Genomic DNA, 16877 nt, shown 5'->3' with positions numbered 1-16877 from the left:
TGTCCACAACCTCAAACAGTCACACTCCAAACTCCACTATGGCCAAGACCAAAGAGCTGTCAAAGGACACCAGAAACAAAATTGTAGACCTGCACCAGGCTGGGAAGACTGAATCTGCAATAGGTAAGCAGCTTGGTTTGAAGAAATAAACTGTGGGAGCAATTATTAGGAAATGGAAGACATACAACACCACTGATAATCTCCCTCGATCTGGGGCTCCACGCAAGATCTCACCCCGTGGGGTCAAAATGATCACAAGAACGGTGAGCAAAAATCCCAGAACCACACGGGGGGACCTAGTGAATGACCTGCAGAGAGCTGGGACCAAAGTAACAAAGCCTACCATCAGTAACACATTGCGCCGCCAGGGACTCAAATCCTGCTGTGTCCCCCTGCTTAAGCCAGTACATGTCCAGGCCCGTCTGAAGTTTGCTAGAGTGCATTTGGATGATCCAGAAGAGGATTGGGAGAATGTCATATGGTCAGATGAAACCAAAATAGAACTTTTTGGTAAAAACTCAACTCGTCGTGTTTGGAGTACAAAGAATGCTGAGTTGCATCCAAAGAACACCATACCTACTGTGAAGCATGGGTGTGGAAACATCATGCTTTGGGGCTGTATTTCTGCAAAGGGACCAGGACGACTGATCCGTGTAAAGGAAAGAATGAATGGGGCCATGTATCGTGAGATTTTGAGTGAAAACCTCCTTCCATCAGCAAGGGCATTGAAGATGAAACGTGGCTGGGTCTTTCAGCATGACAATGATCCCAAACACACCGCCCGGGCAATGAAGGAGTGGCTTCGTAAGAAGCATTTCAAGGTCCTGGAGTGGCCTAGCCAGTCTCCAGATCTCAACCCCATAGAAAATCTTTGGAGGGAGTTGAAAATCTGTGTTGCCCAGCGACAGCCCCAAAACATCACTGCTCTAGAGGAGATCTGCATGGAGGAATGGGCCAAAATACCAGCAACAGTGTGTGAAAACCTTGTGAAGACGAAGGGTATATAACAAAGTATTGAGAAACTTTTGTTATTGACCAAATACTTATTTTCCACCATAATTTGCAAATAAATTCATAAAAAATCCTACAATGTGATTTTCTGGAATTTCTTTTCTCATTTTGTCTGTCATAGTTGACGTGTACCTATGATGAAAATTACAGGCCTCTCTCATCTTTTTAAGTGGGAGAACTTGCACAATTGGTGGCTGACTAAATACTTTTTTTCCCCACTGTATGTCCCTGAACAAAGGGGGGATCAAAATCAAAAGTAACAGTCAGTATCTGGTGTGGCCACCAGCTGCATTAAGTACTGCAGTGCATCTCCTCCTCATGGACTGCACCAGATTTGCCAGTTCTTGCTGTGAGATGTTACCCCACTCGTCCACCAAGGCACCTGCAAGTTCCCGGACATTTCTGGGGGGAATGGCCCTTGCCCTCACCCTCCGATCCAACAGGTCCCAGACGTGCTCAATGGGATTGAGATCTGGGCTCTTCGCTGGCCATGGCAGAACACTGACGTTCCTGTTTTGCAGGAAATCCCGCACAGAACGAGCAGTATGGCTGGTGGCATTGTCATGCTGGAGGGTCATGTCAGGATGAGCCTGCAGGAAGGGTACCACATGAGGGAGGAGGATGTCTTCCCTGTAACGCACAGCGTTGAGATTGCCTGCAATGACAACAAGCTCAGTCCGATGATGCTGTGACACATCGCCCCAGACCATGACGGATCCTCCACCTCCAAATCGATCCCGCTCCAGAGTACAGGCCTCGGTGTAACGCTCATTCCTTTGACGATAAACGCGAATTGTTGTTGCCGGTAATATCTGGTGAGGACATGCCTTACTCTTTAGTGTCGTAAGTTTTCATAACTGTGACCTTAATTGCCTACTGTCTGTAAGCTGTTAGTGTCTTAATGATCATTCCACAGGTGCATGTTCATTAATTGTTTACGGTTCATTTAACAAGCACGAAGATCTGTGAAGTTATTTGGATTTTTTACGAATTATCTTTGAAAGACAGGGTCCTGAAAAAAGGACGTTTCTTTTTTTTGCTGAGTCTACACCAGTAAGGTGTTAGTTACCAGTGGTTCCTCCCTCTAATCCAGCTCCGTATGCAGTCACCATGCCTGGGTCTCCAGCCTGTCCTGTCTCCCCCACCCTGATCTTGAAGGGGCTGCCGGGGATGTGGCTGCCGTTGAACTTCACATCGATCAGATACAGACCGTTCTCTCTGGGAATGAACCTCACAGCATACTGATCTAGAGGAGGAGGGGATAATAAAGTATGTTAAAGCTCTGGTGTCCATGGTGACTGTGGTCTGTCTCTGTAACAGACCAACTGTGTAGTAGTTTATTGGAGTGTAGTGTATACATGCTGTTCCTATCTGGATCGAAGTGTAGTGTAGCTCAGTTCTGTTGTAATTTGTTGTAGTAGTATTGTGTAGTGTAGAAAACACTGCTACTCCTACTGCTCTTTCCTCGTCTAACCATGTGTTCTCGCATACCCCGAGAGCATCTGGTCAGCGCGGCGGTAGCACTGGAATCCTCATCTCTCCCAAGTGGACATTCTCTCTTTTTCCCCTGACCCATCTGTCTATCTCCTCATTTGAATTCCATGCTGTCACAGTCACTAGCCCATTCAAGCTTAACATCCTTATCATTTATCGCCCTCCAGGTTCCCTTGGAGAGTTCATCAATGAGCTTGACGCCTTGATAAGTTCCTTTCCTGAGGATGGCTCACCCCTCACAGTTCTGGGTGGCTTTAACCTCCCTACGTCTGCCTTTGACTCATTTCTCTCTGCCTCCTTCTTTCCACTCCTTTCCTCTTTTGACCTCACCCTTTCACCGTCCCCCCCTACTCACAAGGCAGGCAATACACTTGACCTCATCTTTACTAGATGCTGTTCTTCTACTAATCTCACTGCAACTCCCCTCCAAGTCTCCGACCACTACTTTGTATCCTTTTCTCTCTCGCTCTCCTCCAACACTACTCACTCTGCCCCTACTCAGATGGTAATGTACCGTCGCAACCTTCGCTCTCTCTCTCCCGCTACTCTCTCCTCTTCCATCCTATCATCTCTTCCCTCTGCTCAATCCTTCTCCCTCCAATCTCCTGATTCTGCCTCCTCAACCCTCCTCTCCTCCCTTTCTGCATCCTTTGACTCTCTGTGTCCCCTATCCTCCCGGCCGGCTCGGTCCTCCCCTCCAGCTCCGTGGCTTGATGACTCATTGCGAGCTCACAGAACAGAGCTCCGGGCAGCTGAGCGGAAATGGAAGAAAACTAGACTCCCTGCGGACCTGGCATCTTTTCACTCCCTCCTCTCTACATTCTCTTCATCTGTTTCTGCTGCTAAAGCCACTTTCTACCACTCTAAATTTCAAGCCTCTGCCTCTAACCCTAGGAAGCTATTTGCCACCTTCTCCTCCCTGCTGAATCCTCCTCCCCCTCCCTCTCTGTGGATGACTTCGTCAACCATTTTGAAAAGAAGGTTGACGACATCCGATCCTCATTTATGAAGTCAAATGACACCGCTGGTCCTGCTCACACTGCCCTACCCTATGCTTTGACTTCTTTCTCCCCTCTCTCTCCAGATGAAATCTTGCGACTTGTGACGGCCGGCCACCCAACAACCTGCCCGCTTGACCCTATCCCCTCCTCTCGTCTCCAGACCATTTCCGGAGATCTTCTCCCTTACCTCACCTCGCTCATCAACTCATCCTTGACCGCTGGCCATGTCCCTTCCGTCTTCAAGAGAGCGAGAGTTGCACCCCTCCTCAAAAAACCTACACTCGATCCCTCCGATGTCAACAACTACAGACCAGTATCCCTTCTTTCTTTTCTCTCCAAAACTCTTGAGCGTGCCGTCTCTAGCCAACTCTCCTGCTATCTCTCTCAGAATGACCTTCTTGATCCAAACCAGTCAGGTTTCAAGACTGGTTATTCAACTGAGACTGCTCTTCTCTGTGTCACGGAGGCACTCCGCACTGCTAAAGCTAACTCTCTCTCCTCTGCTCTTATCCTTCTAGACCTATCCGCTGCCTTTGATACTGTGAACCATCAGATCCTCCTCTCCACCCTCTCCGAGTTGGGCATCTCCGGCGCTGCTCACTCTTGGATTGCGTCCTACCTGACTGGTCGCTACTACCAGGTGGCGTGGCGTGAATCTGTCTCTGCACCACGTGCTCTCACCACTGGTGTCCCCCAAGGCTCAGTTCTAGGCCCTCTCCTATTCTCTCTATACACCAAGTCACTTGGCTCTGTCATATCCTCACATGTTCTCTCCTATCATTGCTACGCAGACGACACACAATTAATTTTCTCCTTTCCCCCTTCTGATAACCAGGTGGCGAATCGCATCTCTGCATGTCTGGCAGGCATATCAGTGTGGATATCGGATCACCACCTCAAGCTAAACCTCGGCAAGACGGAGCTGCTCTTCCTCCCTGGGAAGGACTTCCCGCTCCATGATCTCACCATCATGTTTGATAACTCCATTGTGTCCTCCTCCCAGAGTGCAAAGAGCCTTGGCGTGACCTTGGACAAAACCCTGTCATTCTCTGCTAACATCAAAGCGGTGACCCGATCCTGCAGGTTCATGCTCTACAACATTCGCAGAGTACGACCCTACCTTACACAGAAAGCGGCACAGGTCCTAATCCAGGCACTTGTCATCTCCCATCTGGATTACTGCAACTCGCTGTTGGCTGGGCTCCCTGCCTGTGCCATTAAACCCCTACAACTTATCCAGAACGCTGCAGCCCGTCTGGCGTTCGACCTTCCCAAGTTCTCTCATGTCACCCCGCTCCTCCGCACACTCCACTGGCTTCCAGTTGAGGCTCGCATCTACTACAATACCATGGTGCTTGCCTACGGAGCTGTGAGGGGAACGGCACCTCCTTACCTTCAGGCTCTGATCAGACCCTACACCCAAACGAGGGCACTACGTTCATCCACCTCTGGCCTGCTAGCCCCCCTACCTCTACGGAAGCACAGTTCCCGCTCAGCCCAGTCAAAGCTATTCACTGCTCTGGCACCCCAATGGTGGAACAAGCTCCCCCACGACGCCAGGACAGTGGAGTCACTGACCACCTTCCGGAGACACTTGAAACCCTACCTCTTTAAGGAATACCTGGAATAGTATAAAGCAATCATTCTACGCCCCCCCCCCCCCTCCCCCAACCCACCATGAAAAAAAAGAAGAAAAAAAGTGGTTGTCCCACTGGCTATCATCAGTTGAATGGACCAATTTGTAAGTCGCTCTGGATAAGAGCGTCTGCTAAATGATGTAAATGTAAATGTAGTTACCTTGGACTAGCTCAGTAACACAGTGTAGTATAGTATTGTGTAGTATAGTACTATTGTGTAGTATATTGTAGTATTGTGTAGCAGTGGTTACCTTGGTCTAGCTCAGTAACACAGTGTAGTACAGTATTGTGTAGTATAATACTATTGTGTAGTATATTGTAGTATTGTGTAGTAGTGGTTACCTTGGTCTAGCTCAGTAACGCAGCAGCCCTCCAGGGCTCCAGATGGGCTGTGGACTTTAGCATCGATCTGTCCCTTCGCTCCATTCAGGCTCACAGCAAAGGATGCTGGGTGATTGACCTTCAACCCGGACTCCTGCTCAGATACAACTCACGCTCAACACAACTAGACCACAACTACACAACAACTAGACAAGAACAACTACACAACAACTACACAACTACTACACAATAACTAGACAACAACTAGACAACAACTAGACAACAACAATAACTACTAGACAACAACTACACAACAACTACTAGACAACAACTACTAGACAACAACAACCACACAACAACCACACAACAACTACAAAACAACCATTAGACAACTAGACAACTACACAACAACTAGACAACTACACAACAACTACACAACAAGACAACTACCTGACAACAACACAACTACTATACAACAACTACACAAAATCTACAAAACTACGCAACAACTACACAATAACTAGACAACTACACAACAACTGCACAACAACACAACTACTAGACAACAACTACACAACTAGACAACTACACAACACTATCATAACTATAAACTGCAACACTAACACATAATAACAATGCAATACTATACAAATACACAATATAACACTGACACACTCAACACACTCCTACACCGACATCAAAACCTAATGTCTACCTGGCCCACCACTCCACCCTGGACTTGAACAGCCTTTACGACCAGGTCCACCTATACAAGGCAGCAGTGCCCACCTTCGCCCGGACCCTAAAGGATATCGCCCTCAACCGCAGCACCAACACCTCACACAGGAGCAACAGATCAACAGACACTCTCCCAGACCAGCGGGGACCCCCCCCCCCCCCTACATCCACACCCCAACCAATCAATACCCAGCAAACCAACCATGCCCACACCCCATATAAGCCCCCTCAGATCAGACCTATGCCCCTCCTACCCACCTCATGTCCCCCACACCTGCAAAGAGGGCCTCAACATGAAAGTCACACATACGCCCAGGCCGTGAGCAGGCAAACAGGCCCAACCCCCACTCTTACACTAGCCCAAGCCAATGGCATGTACCAGATGCTCAGCAGGCTCTGCTCACAATTACTGGTCTGAGGCCAAACCACACAATCAACAACATTAGACACTTTATGGAACACAAAGCCTTCACTATTTCATCCTGGAATATACAAGGCCTGAGGTCATCTGCCTTTGGCCTAAAGAGCAGGAACCTGGACTTCACCAAAGAAATCGGAAATACAGACATTGTCATGCTACAAGAAACATGGTATAGAGGAGACGGACCCACTGGTTGCCCTCTAGGTTACAGAGAGCTGGTAGTCCCATCCACCAAACTACCAGGTGTGAAACAGAGAAGGGACTCAGGGGGTATGCTAATTTGGTATAGAGCAGACCTAACTCACTCTATTAAATTAATCAAAACAGGAACATTTTACATTTGGCTAGAAATGTATAAGGAAATGTCCTCAACAGAGAAAAATGTTGTCCTGTGTGCTACCTATATTCGCCCACTAGAATCCCCATACTTTAATGAAGACAGCTTCTCCATCCTGGAGGGGGAAATCAATCATTTCCAGGCCCAGGGACATGTACTAGTCTGTGGCGACCTAAATGCCAGAACTGGACAAGAACCTGACACCCTCAGCACACAGGGGGACAAACACCTACCTGGAGGTGACAGCATTCCCTCCCCCATATGCCCCCCTAGGCACAACTACGACAACATAACCAACAAAAACGGGTCACAACTCCTGCAGCTCTGTTGCACGCTGGGTATGTACATAGTCAATGGTAGGCTTCGAGGGGACTCCTATGGTAGGTACACCTATAGCTCATCTCTTGGCAGTAGTACTGTAGACTACTTTATCACTGACCTCAACCCAGAGTCTCTCAGAGCGTTCCCAGTCAGCCCACTGACAACCCTATCAGACCACAGCAAATTCACAGTCCACTTGAACAGAGCAATACTCAATCATGAGGCATCAAAGCCAAAGGAACTGAATAATATTAAGACATGCTATAGATGGAAGGAAAGTAGTGTCGAAACCTACCAAAAAACAATTAGGCAACAACAAATTAAATCCCTTTTAGACAACTTCCTAGACAAAACATTCCACTGCAATAGTGAAGGTGTAAACTTGGCAGTAGAAAACCTAAACAGTATATTTGACCTCTCAGCTTCCCTATCAAATCTAAAAATCTCTAACAGAAAACCTGAAGAAAAGTAACAACAGCGACAAATGGTTTGATGAAGAATGCAAAAACCTAAGAAAGAAATTGAGAAACCTATCCAACCAAAAACATAGAGACCCAGAAAACCTGAGCCTACACCTTCACTATGGTGAATCACTAAAACATTACAGAAATACACTACGGAAAAAGAAGGAACAGCATGTCAGAAATCAGCTCAATGTAATTGAAGAATCCGTAGACTCTAACCACTTCTGGGAAAATTGGAAAACACTTAACAAACAACAACATGAAGAGCTATCTATCCAAAATGGAGATGTATGGGTAAACCACTTCTCCAATATTTTTGGCCCTATAACAAAGAACAAACAGCAAAAAAGTATACATGATCAAATACAAATCTAAGAATCAACTATTAAAGACTACCAGAACCCACTGGATTCTCCAATTACATTGAATGAACAACAGGACGAAATACAAACCCTCCAACCCCAAAAGGCCTGTGGTGTTGATGTTATCCTCAATGAAATGATAAAATATACAGACCACAAATTCCAATTGGCTATACTTAAACTCTTTAACATCATCCTTAGCTCTGGCATCTTCCTCAATATTTGGAACCAAGGACTGATCACCACAATCCACAAAAGTAGAGACAAATTCGACCCCAATAACTACCGTGGGATATGCGTCAACATCAACCTTTAGAAAATCCTCTGCATTATCATTAACAGCAGACTAGTTCATTTCCTCAGTGAAAACAATGTACTGAGCAAATGTCAAATTGGCTTTTTACCAAATTACCGTACGACAGACCACGTATTCACCCTGCACACCCTAATTGACAAACAAACAAACCAAAACAAAGGCAAAGTCTTCTCATGCTTTGTTGATTTCAAAAAAGCTTTTGACTCAATTTGGCATGAGGGTCTGCTATACAAATTGATGGAAAGTGGGGTTGGGGGAAAACATACAACATTATAAAATCCATGTACACAAACAGTGTGCGGTTAAAATTGGCAAAAAACACACACATTTCTTTCCACAGGGCCATGGGGTGAGACAGGGATGCAGTTTAAGCCCCACCCTCTTCAACATATATATCAACGGATTGGCGAGGGCACTAGAACAGTCTGCAGCACCCTACTAGAATCTGAAGTCAAATGTCTACTGTTTGCTGATGATCTGGTGCTTCTGTCCCCAACCAAGGAGGGCCTACAGCAGCACCTAGATCTTCTGCACAGATTCTGTCAGACCTGGGCCCTGACAGTAAATCTCAGTAAGACAAAAATAATGGTGTTCCAAAAAAGGTCCAGTTGCCAGGACCAGAAATACAAATTTACATTTACATTTACATTTTAGTCATTTAGCAGACGCTCTTATCCAGAGCGACTTACATTCCATCTAGACACCGTTGCCCTAGAGCACACAAAAAACGATACATACCTCAGCCTAAACATCAGCGCCACAGGTAACTTCCACAAAGCTGTGAACGATCTGAGAGACAAGGCAAGAAGGGCTATGCCATCAAAAGGAACATAAAATTTGACATGCCAATTAGGATCTGGCTAAAAATACTTTAATCAGTTATAGAACCCATTGCCCTTTATGGTTGTGAGGTCTGGGGTCCGCTCACCAACCAAGAATTCACAAAATGGGACAAACACCAAATTGAGACTCTGCAGAACAGAATTAGGCCGATACCCGCTATCAAAATCCAGAAAAGAGCCGTTAAATTCTATAACCACTTAAAGGAAGCGATTCCCAAACCTTCCATTACAAAGCCATCACCTACAGAGAGATGAACATGGAGAAGAGTCCCCTAAGTAAGCTGGTCCTGGGGTTCTGTTCACGAACACAAACAGACCCCACAGAGCCCCAGGACAACAACAACAACACAATTAGACCCAACCAAATCATGAGAAAACAAAAAGAGAATTACTTTTTTTTTTTTTTTTTTTTTTTTTTTTTGTCATTTAGCAGACGCTCTTATCCAGAGCGACTTACAGGAGCAATTAGGGTTAAGTGCCTTGCTCAAGGGCACATCGACAGATTTTTCACCTAGTTGGCTCGGGGATTAGAACCAGCGACCTTTCGGTTACTGGCACAACGCTCTTACCCACTAAGCTACCTGCCGCCCATACTTGACACATTGGAAATAATTAACAAAAAAACAGAGCAAACTAGAATGCTATTGGCCCTAAACAGAGAGTACACAGTGGCAGAATACCTGACCACTGTGACTGACCCAAACTTAAGGAAAGCTTTGACTATGTACAGACTCACTGAGCATAGCCTTGCTATTGAGAAAGGCCGCCGTAGGCAGACCTGGCTCTCAAGAGAAGACAGGCTATGTGCACACTGCCCACAAAATGAGGTGGAAACTGAGCTGCACTTCCTAACCTCCTGCCAAATGTATGACCATATTAGAGACACATATTTCCCTCAGATTACACAGATCCACAAAGAATTCGAAAACAAACCCAATTTTGATAAACTGCCTTATCTAATGGGTGAAATATCACAATGTGCCATCACAGCAGCAAGATTTGTGACCTGTTGCCACAAGAAAAGGGAAACCAGTGAAGAACAAACACCATTGTAAATACAACCCATATTTATGGTTATTTTTTTCTCCCATTTGTACTTTAACTATTTGCACATTGTTACAACAATGTCTTTATTCTTTTGGAACTTCTGAGTGTAATTTTTACTGTTAATATTTATTGTTTATTTCACATTTTCTTTGGCAATGTTAACATACGTTTCCCATGCCAATAAAGCCCTTAAATTGAAATTGAATTGAGGAGAGAGGAGAGAGGAGAGAGAGAGAGAGAGAGAGAGAGAGAGAGACCATTTTAACCTCTTTAAAACCCTTTAGCACCTAGGGAAGGGGAGGAACGGTGGATGGAGGGGAGGGAAAGGAAGGGGGGGTGGGGGGGGGACGGACTGTTGGGATCCTTTAGAATGAGGCACGAGAAACACACAATTCTTTACTCTCCCACAAACCCTTGCACTTCCCAACAACACAGCAGCACCAGCACGACCCTACACCTGACCTTTAACCTCTAACCCGCTGAGAACCTATTTTTGTGCTCAACAGAAACCTGCTGCGATGGTCAGACTAGATACAGACCTATTACTGCTGTTGGTGTAATTATACTGTAAATGTCCTGCAGTCTATAGGAACATTAGCATTCACTTTATAATAATTGTATGTAATAAGCTTTGACCTGTCTGTGTGTCTGTCTGTGCCCATCTCCCGGCCTGTCTGCCCCTCCACAGGCTGCTGCATTGTGGGTAGTGTAGTCCTGGGTGTGTGTGTGTCTCCGAGCCTCACCTGATGACTGGCAACAGTGAGGCGTCTGGCGTCATCAGAGGGCGATGCCACGGCAACCACGAAGGGACTGTCAGGGATGTGCTCATCGTTGAAACGGATAGACACCTCATAGTCTCCTGCAACACACACACACAACGTTAGACACACACATCTTTAGATACACAATGCTAATGTTTTTATTTTATTTTTTATATTTGTTTTAGTATTTGATTGTTTTAGACACAGTGAGAGTGAGAGCTTTGGAGGTGGAGACAGAGAGGAAGGGTGGTCTGGAGTCTGACCATGTCATGTTGATTAGGATCACTGGGCTACACACACACACACACACACACACACACACACCTGACTCCTGGACCATGTAGGACACTCCACTGGATCCGTCCTTCCGGTCCTCGAAGGTGATCTCTGCTTTACTGGGCCCCTCCACCGCGATGCTGAGACCCCCTGCACCAGCCTCCCGCGTCCAGATACTGAACTCAGCTACACACACACACACACACACACACACACACACACACACACACACACACACACATACACACACACACACACACACACACACACACACACAGGCACACACCAGAGAGGGATCACCACCGTCAGTGGTGCTCACCAGTACTGTATAGTAATACCAACGCACACACATACCTGGTACTCCAGCCTCTGCCCTCTCCAGCCCGGGCCCCCCAACGCGGACCTTGTGGGCTCCTCCTTCTCCAAGGGGCCCCACTGTGAACTGGAAGGGGCTGCCGGGCACGTGCACGCCCGCGTAGTTCACACACACTGTGTGCACGCCGGTCTCCGTGGGAACAAAGCGGATGCAGTAGGTGTTGTTCTCTCCCTCCATGATGTCAGCCTTGTGAACCTGGCCAGACGGACTGGTCACCTGGGCCATCATGTCTGCTATGCTGATCTCTGTTCACACACACACACACACACACACACACACACACACACACACACACACACACACACACACACACACACACACACACACACAGGGTTAACACACAACTAGCATACACACCGCTGTACCTGCGATCTTTTTTAAAATAATAGTTATTATTATTTAAAAAAATTTACTCTCCAAAAACAAACTTATACACACAAACAACTACTTACGTACGCAAACAAACACCAACTACATCTCCTCTGCCCAGACCCTCATGCTCTCACCTCCATCCATGACCAGACCCCCATGCTCTCACCTCCATCCCTACTGCCTGCATTATTGTTTGCCACTTGGCCTTAAATTGTTCCAATTAGTTTTTCCTCGGTCGCCCATGCTATTTCAATAATAAATCATTCGATTTTTGTGTTAATGATGGAGGATTGATTGACTTTCAAGTTTTTAGTAGAATATTTTTCAAGATGAGTGATGAGAAGAGAATCGTCCAGCCCATTGGGTATCTCACTACACCCCCATATGCCATGTCTTGAAATATGAATCGTCCAGCCCATTGGGTATCTCACTACACCCCCATATGCCATGTCTTGAAATATGAATCGTCCAGCCCATTGGGTATCTCACTACACCCCCGTATGCCATGTCTTGAAATATGAATCGTCCAGCCCATTGGGTATCTCACTACACCCCCGTATGCCATGTCTTGAAATATGAATCGTCCAGCCCATTGGGTATCTCACTACACCCCCGTATGCCATGTCTTGAAATATGAATCGTCCAGCCCATTGGGTATCTCACTACACCCCCGTATGCCATGTCTTGAAATATGAATCGTCCAGCCCATTGGGTATCTCACTACACCCCCGTATGCCATGTCTTGAAATATGAATCGTCCAGCCCATTGGGTATCTCACTACACCCCCGTATGCCATGTCTTGAAATATGAATCGTCCAGCCCATTGGGTATCTCACTACACCCCCGTATGCCATGTCTTGAAATATGAATCGTCCAGCCCATTGGGTATCTCACTACACCCCCGTATGCCATGTCTTGAAATATGAATCGTCCAGCCCATTGGGTATCTCACTACACCCCCATATGCCATGTCTTGAAATATGCAGACAGACGGATTAAAAGTATCTTTACAAAGTTTACAACTTTCTAGCTCGGCCCACAACTTCCGGACTTTATAGCATTCCCAGAAAGCATGGATTATTGATTCATTGTTATTTTTGCACTTAAGACATGACTCTGCCGTTGTGCTGTAGAATGTGATAAATTCTATACATTAGTTTAAACTGGATTAAACGTCAATTTTAGTTAACTGTAATTTAGTTAGTTATGCTCCATCATTCCCTCCATATTGTGCCAACATCAGTTATTTTTAAGTCTCGGTTCCAATAGTTTATATTTTTTTCTAAGAGATTGTCAGTTGGATAATCTTTCTCTACAAGCTCTCTGCAAGGTTTTGTATATCTTCCATATCATTATGAACATCCTTTTCAGACTCAAATAAGATTCCCTCAAGGTTGCTGTGACGTCCAAATGATTTCAAATAGACATTTCGTGATATGTAACTTTTAAGTTGCATGTATTTGCTCAGTCCAATATTATTTGGTCTGTCCAAAATTGCTTTTTAATTCTGTCATGGAAATAATTGTATTTCCTGTTACCAAGTCATTAACGGTTTCTATACCTTTAGTGTTCCATGAGGACCAATCTATCAGGGAATTCTGAAAAGCTATCCAAGGATTGTTCCATAGGGGTGTGTTTTCAGGGAGTGATATTGGTTCTTGTAGAATACGTTTCATTTTCTTCCATATTGTTATAGTTTTCTTAACAATGATGCTGCTAACGTTCTTAACTTTATCCTTTGAAAATATATTCAGGGGATGAGCATGCGCCTCTTCAATATGTACCCATTGTTCCTCTTTAGTGCATTTAACTATACACTGAGTGTACAAAACATTAAGAACACCTCCTCTTTCCATGACATAGACTGACCAGGTGAAAGCTATGATCACTTATTGATGTCACCTGTTAAATCCACTTCAATCAGTGTAGATGAAGGGGAGGAGACAGGTTAAATAAGGATTTTTAAGCCTTGAGACAATTGAGACATGGATTGTGTACGTGTGCCATTCAGAGGGTGAATGGGCAAGACAAAAGATGTAAGTGCCTTTGAACGGGATTTGGTAGTAGGTGCCAGGTGCACCGGTTTGTGTCAAGAACTGCAACGCTGCTGGGTTTTTCATGCTCAACAGTTTCCCGTGTGTATCAAGAATGGTCCACCACCCAAAGGACATCCAGCCAACTTGACACAACTGTGGGAAGCATTGGAGTCAACATGGGCCAGCATCCCTGTGGAACGCGTTCGACACCTTGTAGAGTCCATGCCCCGACGAAATTAGGCTGTTCTGAGGGCAAAATATTGCTACTCAATATTAGGAAAGTGTTCCTAATGTTTGGTATACCCAGTGTATGTCGCAAGTAAAAGCCTTGGGTAGCGAGTTGATAGAAGCATTTCAAGGTCCTGGAGTGGCCTAGCCAGTCTCCAGATCTCAACCCCATAGAAAATCTTTGGAGGGAGTTGAAAGTCCGTGTTGCCCAGCGACAGCCCCAAAACATCACTGCTCTAGAGGAGATCTGCATGGAGGAATGGGCCAAAATACCAGCAACAGTGTGTGAAAACATTGTGAAGACTTACAGAAAACGTTTGACCTGTGTCATTGCCAACAAAGTATACATAACAAAGTATTGAGAAACTTTTGTTATTGACCAAATACTTATTTTCCACCATAATTTGCAAATAAATTCATAAAGAATCCTACAATGTGATTTTCTGGATTTCTTTTTCTCATTTTGTCTGTCATAGTTGACGTGTACCTATGATGAAAATTACAGGCCTCTCTCATCTTTTTAAGTGGGAGAACTTACACAATTGGTGGCTGACTAAATACTATTTTTCCCCACTGTAAATACAGACGCTTTGGCAGCCATGCCATTCTAAAGAGGTTTATTTAACTTTAACATTTATGGAAAGATTATTCCATTTAATTAAATCTGCTTCCATATTGTTGAGTAACGGAATAAAGTCTTTATAAACTGAACAAAAATATAAACGCAACATGGAACAATTTCCCCCCTCCTCTGACGATCCCTCAGGTGAAGAAGCCGGATGTGGAGTTCCTGGGCTGGCGTGGTTACACGTGGTCTGCAGTGTGAGGTCAGTTGGACGTACCGCCAAATTCTCTAAAACAATGTTGGAAGCGGCTTATGGTAAGAAATTAACATTCAGTTCTCTGGCAACAGCTCTGCTGGACATTCCTGCAGTCAGAATGCCAATTGCACGCTCCTTCAAAACTTGAGACATCTGTGGTGTTGTGTGACAAAACTGCACATTCTAAAGTGGCCTTTTATTGTCCCCAGCACAAGGTGCACCTGTGTAATGATCATGCTGTTTAATCAGCTTCTTGATATGCCACACCTGTCAGGTGGATGGATTATCTTGGCAAAGGAGAAACGCTCACTAACATGGATGTAAACAAATGTGTGCACAACATTTGAGAGAAATTAGCTTTTTGTGCGTATGGAACATTTCTGGGATCTTTTATTTCAGCTCATGAAACATTGGACCAACACTTTACATGTTGGGTTTATATTTTTGTTCAGTGTATATTTGTTGTTTGTTGTAACTTATTAAGCATCCTAAGTATGTAATATTTGTTGTAGTCCACTTAAAGGATTCATGAGTTATTCTAGTTATTTTTCCTATTGCCATTACTTCGTGTTTTTCCACGTACATTTTATAACCTGAGATTTTTGAATATTCTGAAAATATTTTTAGCAAAAGGGGCATTGAGTTTTCAATATTGGTCAGGTATGTCAGGAGATCATCTGCAAATGTTTACCAATACTGAGACCTGTTAATTATTTCTGCAAGTGATTCAATTGCCAGTGCAAACAGGAGGGGGGAGATGGGACATCCCTGTCTTGTTCCCCTTTCTAAAGCAATTTCATTAGATAATGAATTATGTCTGTATATTTTTTCTGTATATGTTTTTTTTTATTACATTTCTAATTTCGGCTGGAAAGTTGAAAGTTTCCAAAGTTTTGAACAGAAAAGGTCATTCAAGACGGTTGAAAGCCTTTTCGCCATCAACAGCCATTATTGATGAATCTATATCTTGTTTTTTTATGCGTATTGTAATAAACTGAAACATGTTCTTGTATGTATTTGTAAGTGTATTGTTAATAAACCCTGTTGGATTGATATGTATCATGTCTCTATTGTATTGTTAATAAACCCTGTTGGATTGATATGTATCAAGTCTCTATTGTATTGTTAATAAACCCTGTTGGATTGATATGTATCAAGTCTCTATTGTATTGTTAATAAACCCTGTTGGATTGATATGTATCAAGTCTCTATTGTATTGTTAATAAACCCTGTTGGATTGATATGTATCAAGTCTCTATTGTATTGTTAATAAACCCTGTTGGATTGATATGTATCAAGTCTCTATTGTATTGTTAATAAACCCTGTTGGATTGATATGTATCAAGTCTCTATTGTATTGTTAATAAACCCTGTTGGATTGATATGTATCAAGTCTCTATTGTATTGTTAATAAACCCTGTTGGATTGATATGTATCAAGTCTCTATTGTATTGTTAATAAACCCTGTTGGATTGATATGTATCAAGTCTCTATTGTATTGTTAATAAACCCTGTTGGATTGATATGTATCAAGTCTCTATTGTATTGTTAATAAACCCTGTTGGATTGTTATGTATCAAGTCTCTATTGTATTGTTAATAAACCCTGTTGGATTGATATGTATCAAGTCTCTATTGTATTGTTAATAAACCCTGTTGGATTGATATGTATCAAGTCTCTATTGTATTGTTAAT

At 44.2% G+C, this 16877-nt stretch overlaps 1 protein-coding gene across 1 annotated transcript in view; it reads right to left on the bottom strand.

Moving 5' to 3' along the window:
- Window positions 1–16877, bottom strand: part of LOC311148203 (filamin-A-like) — a gene marked incomplete at its 5' end in the record, with an annotated part of 101041 nt that overhangs the window by 6842 nt on the left and 77322 nt on the right. The window contains 5 exon segments of the mRNA XM_084185083.1: window positions 2081–2257; window positions 5486–5618; window positions 11056–11171; window positions 11398–11535; window positions 11704–11970. Of these exon segments, the coding sequence (XP_084041209.1) occupies window positions 2081–2257; window positions 5486–5618; window positions 11056–11171; window positions 11398–11535; window positions 11704–11970 (831 nt within the window).

Source organism: Coregonus lavaretus, assembly GCF_964263955.1.
Source record: "Coregonus lavaretus genome assembly, chromosome: 20".
Lineage (NCBI taxonomy): Eukaryota > Metazoa > Chordata > Actinopteri > Salmoniformes > Salmonidae > Coregonus > Coregonus lavaretus.
Note: the sequence above shows the minus strand (reverse complement) of the source record. Positions and strands in the feature narration are given on the sequence as shown.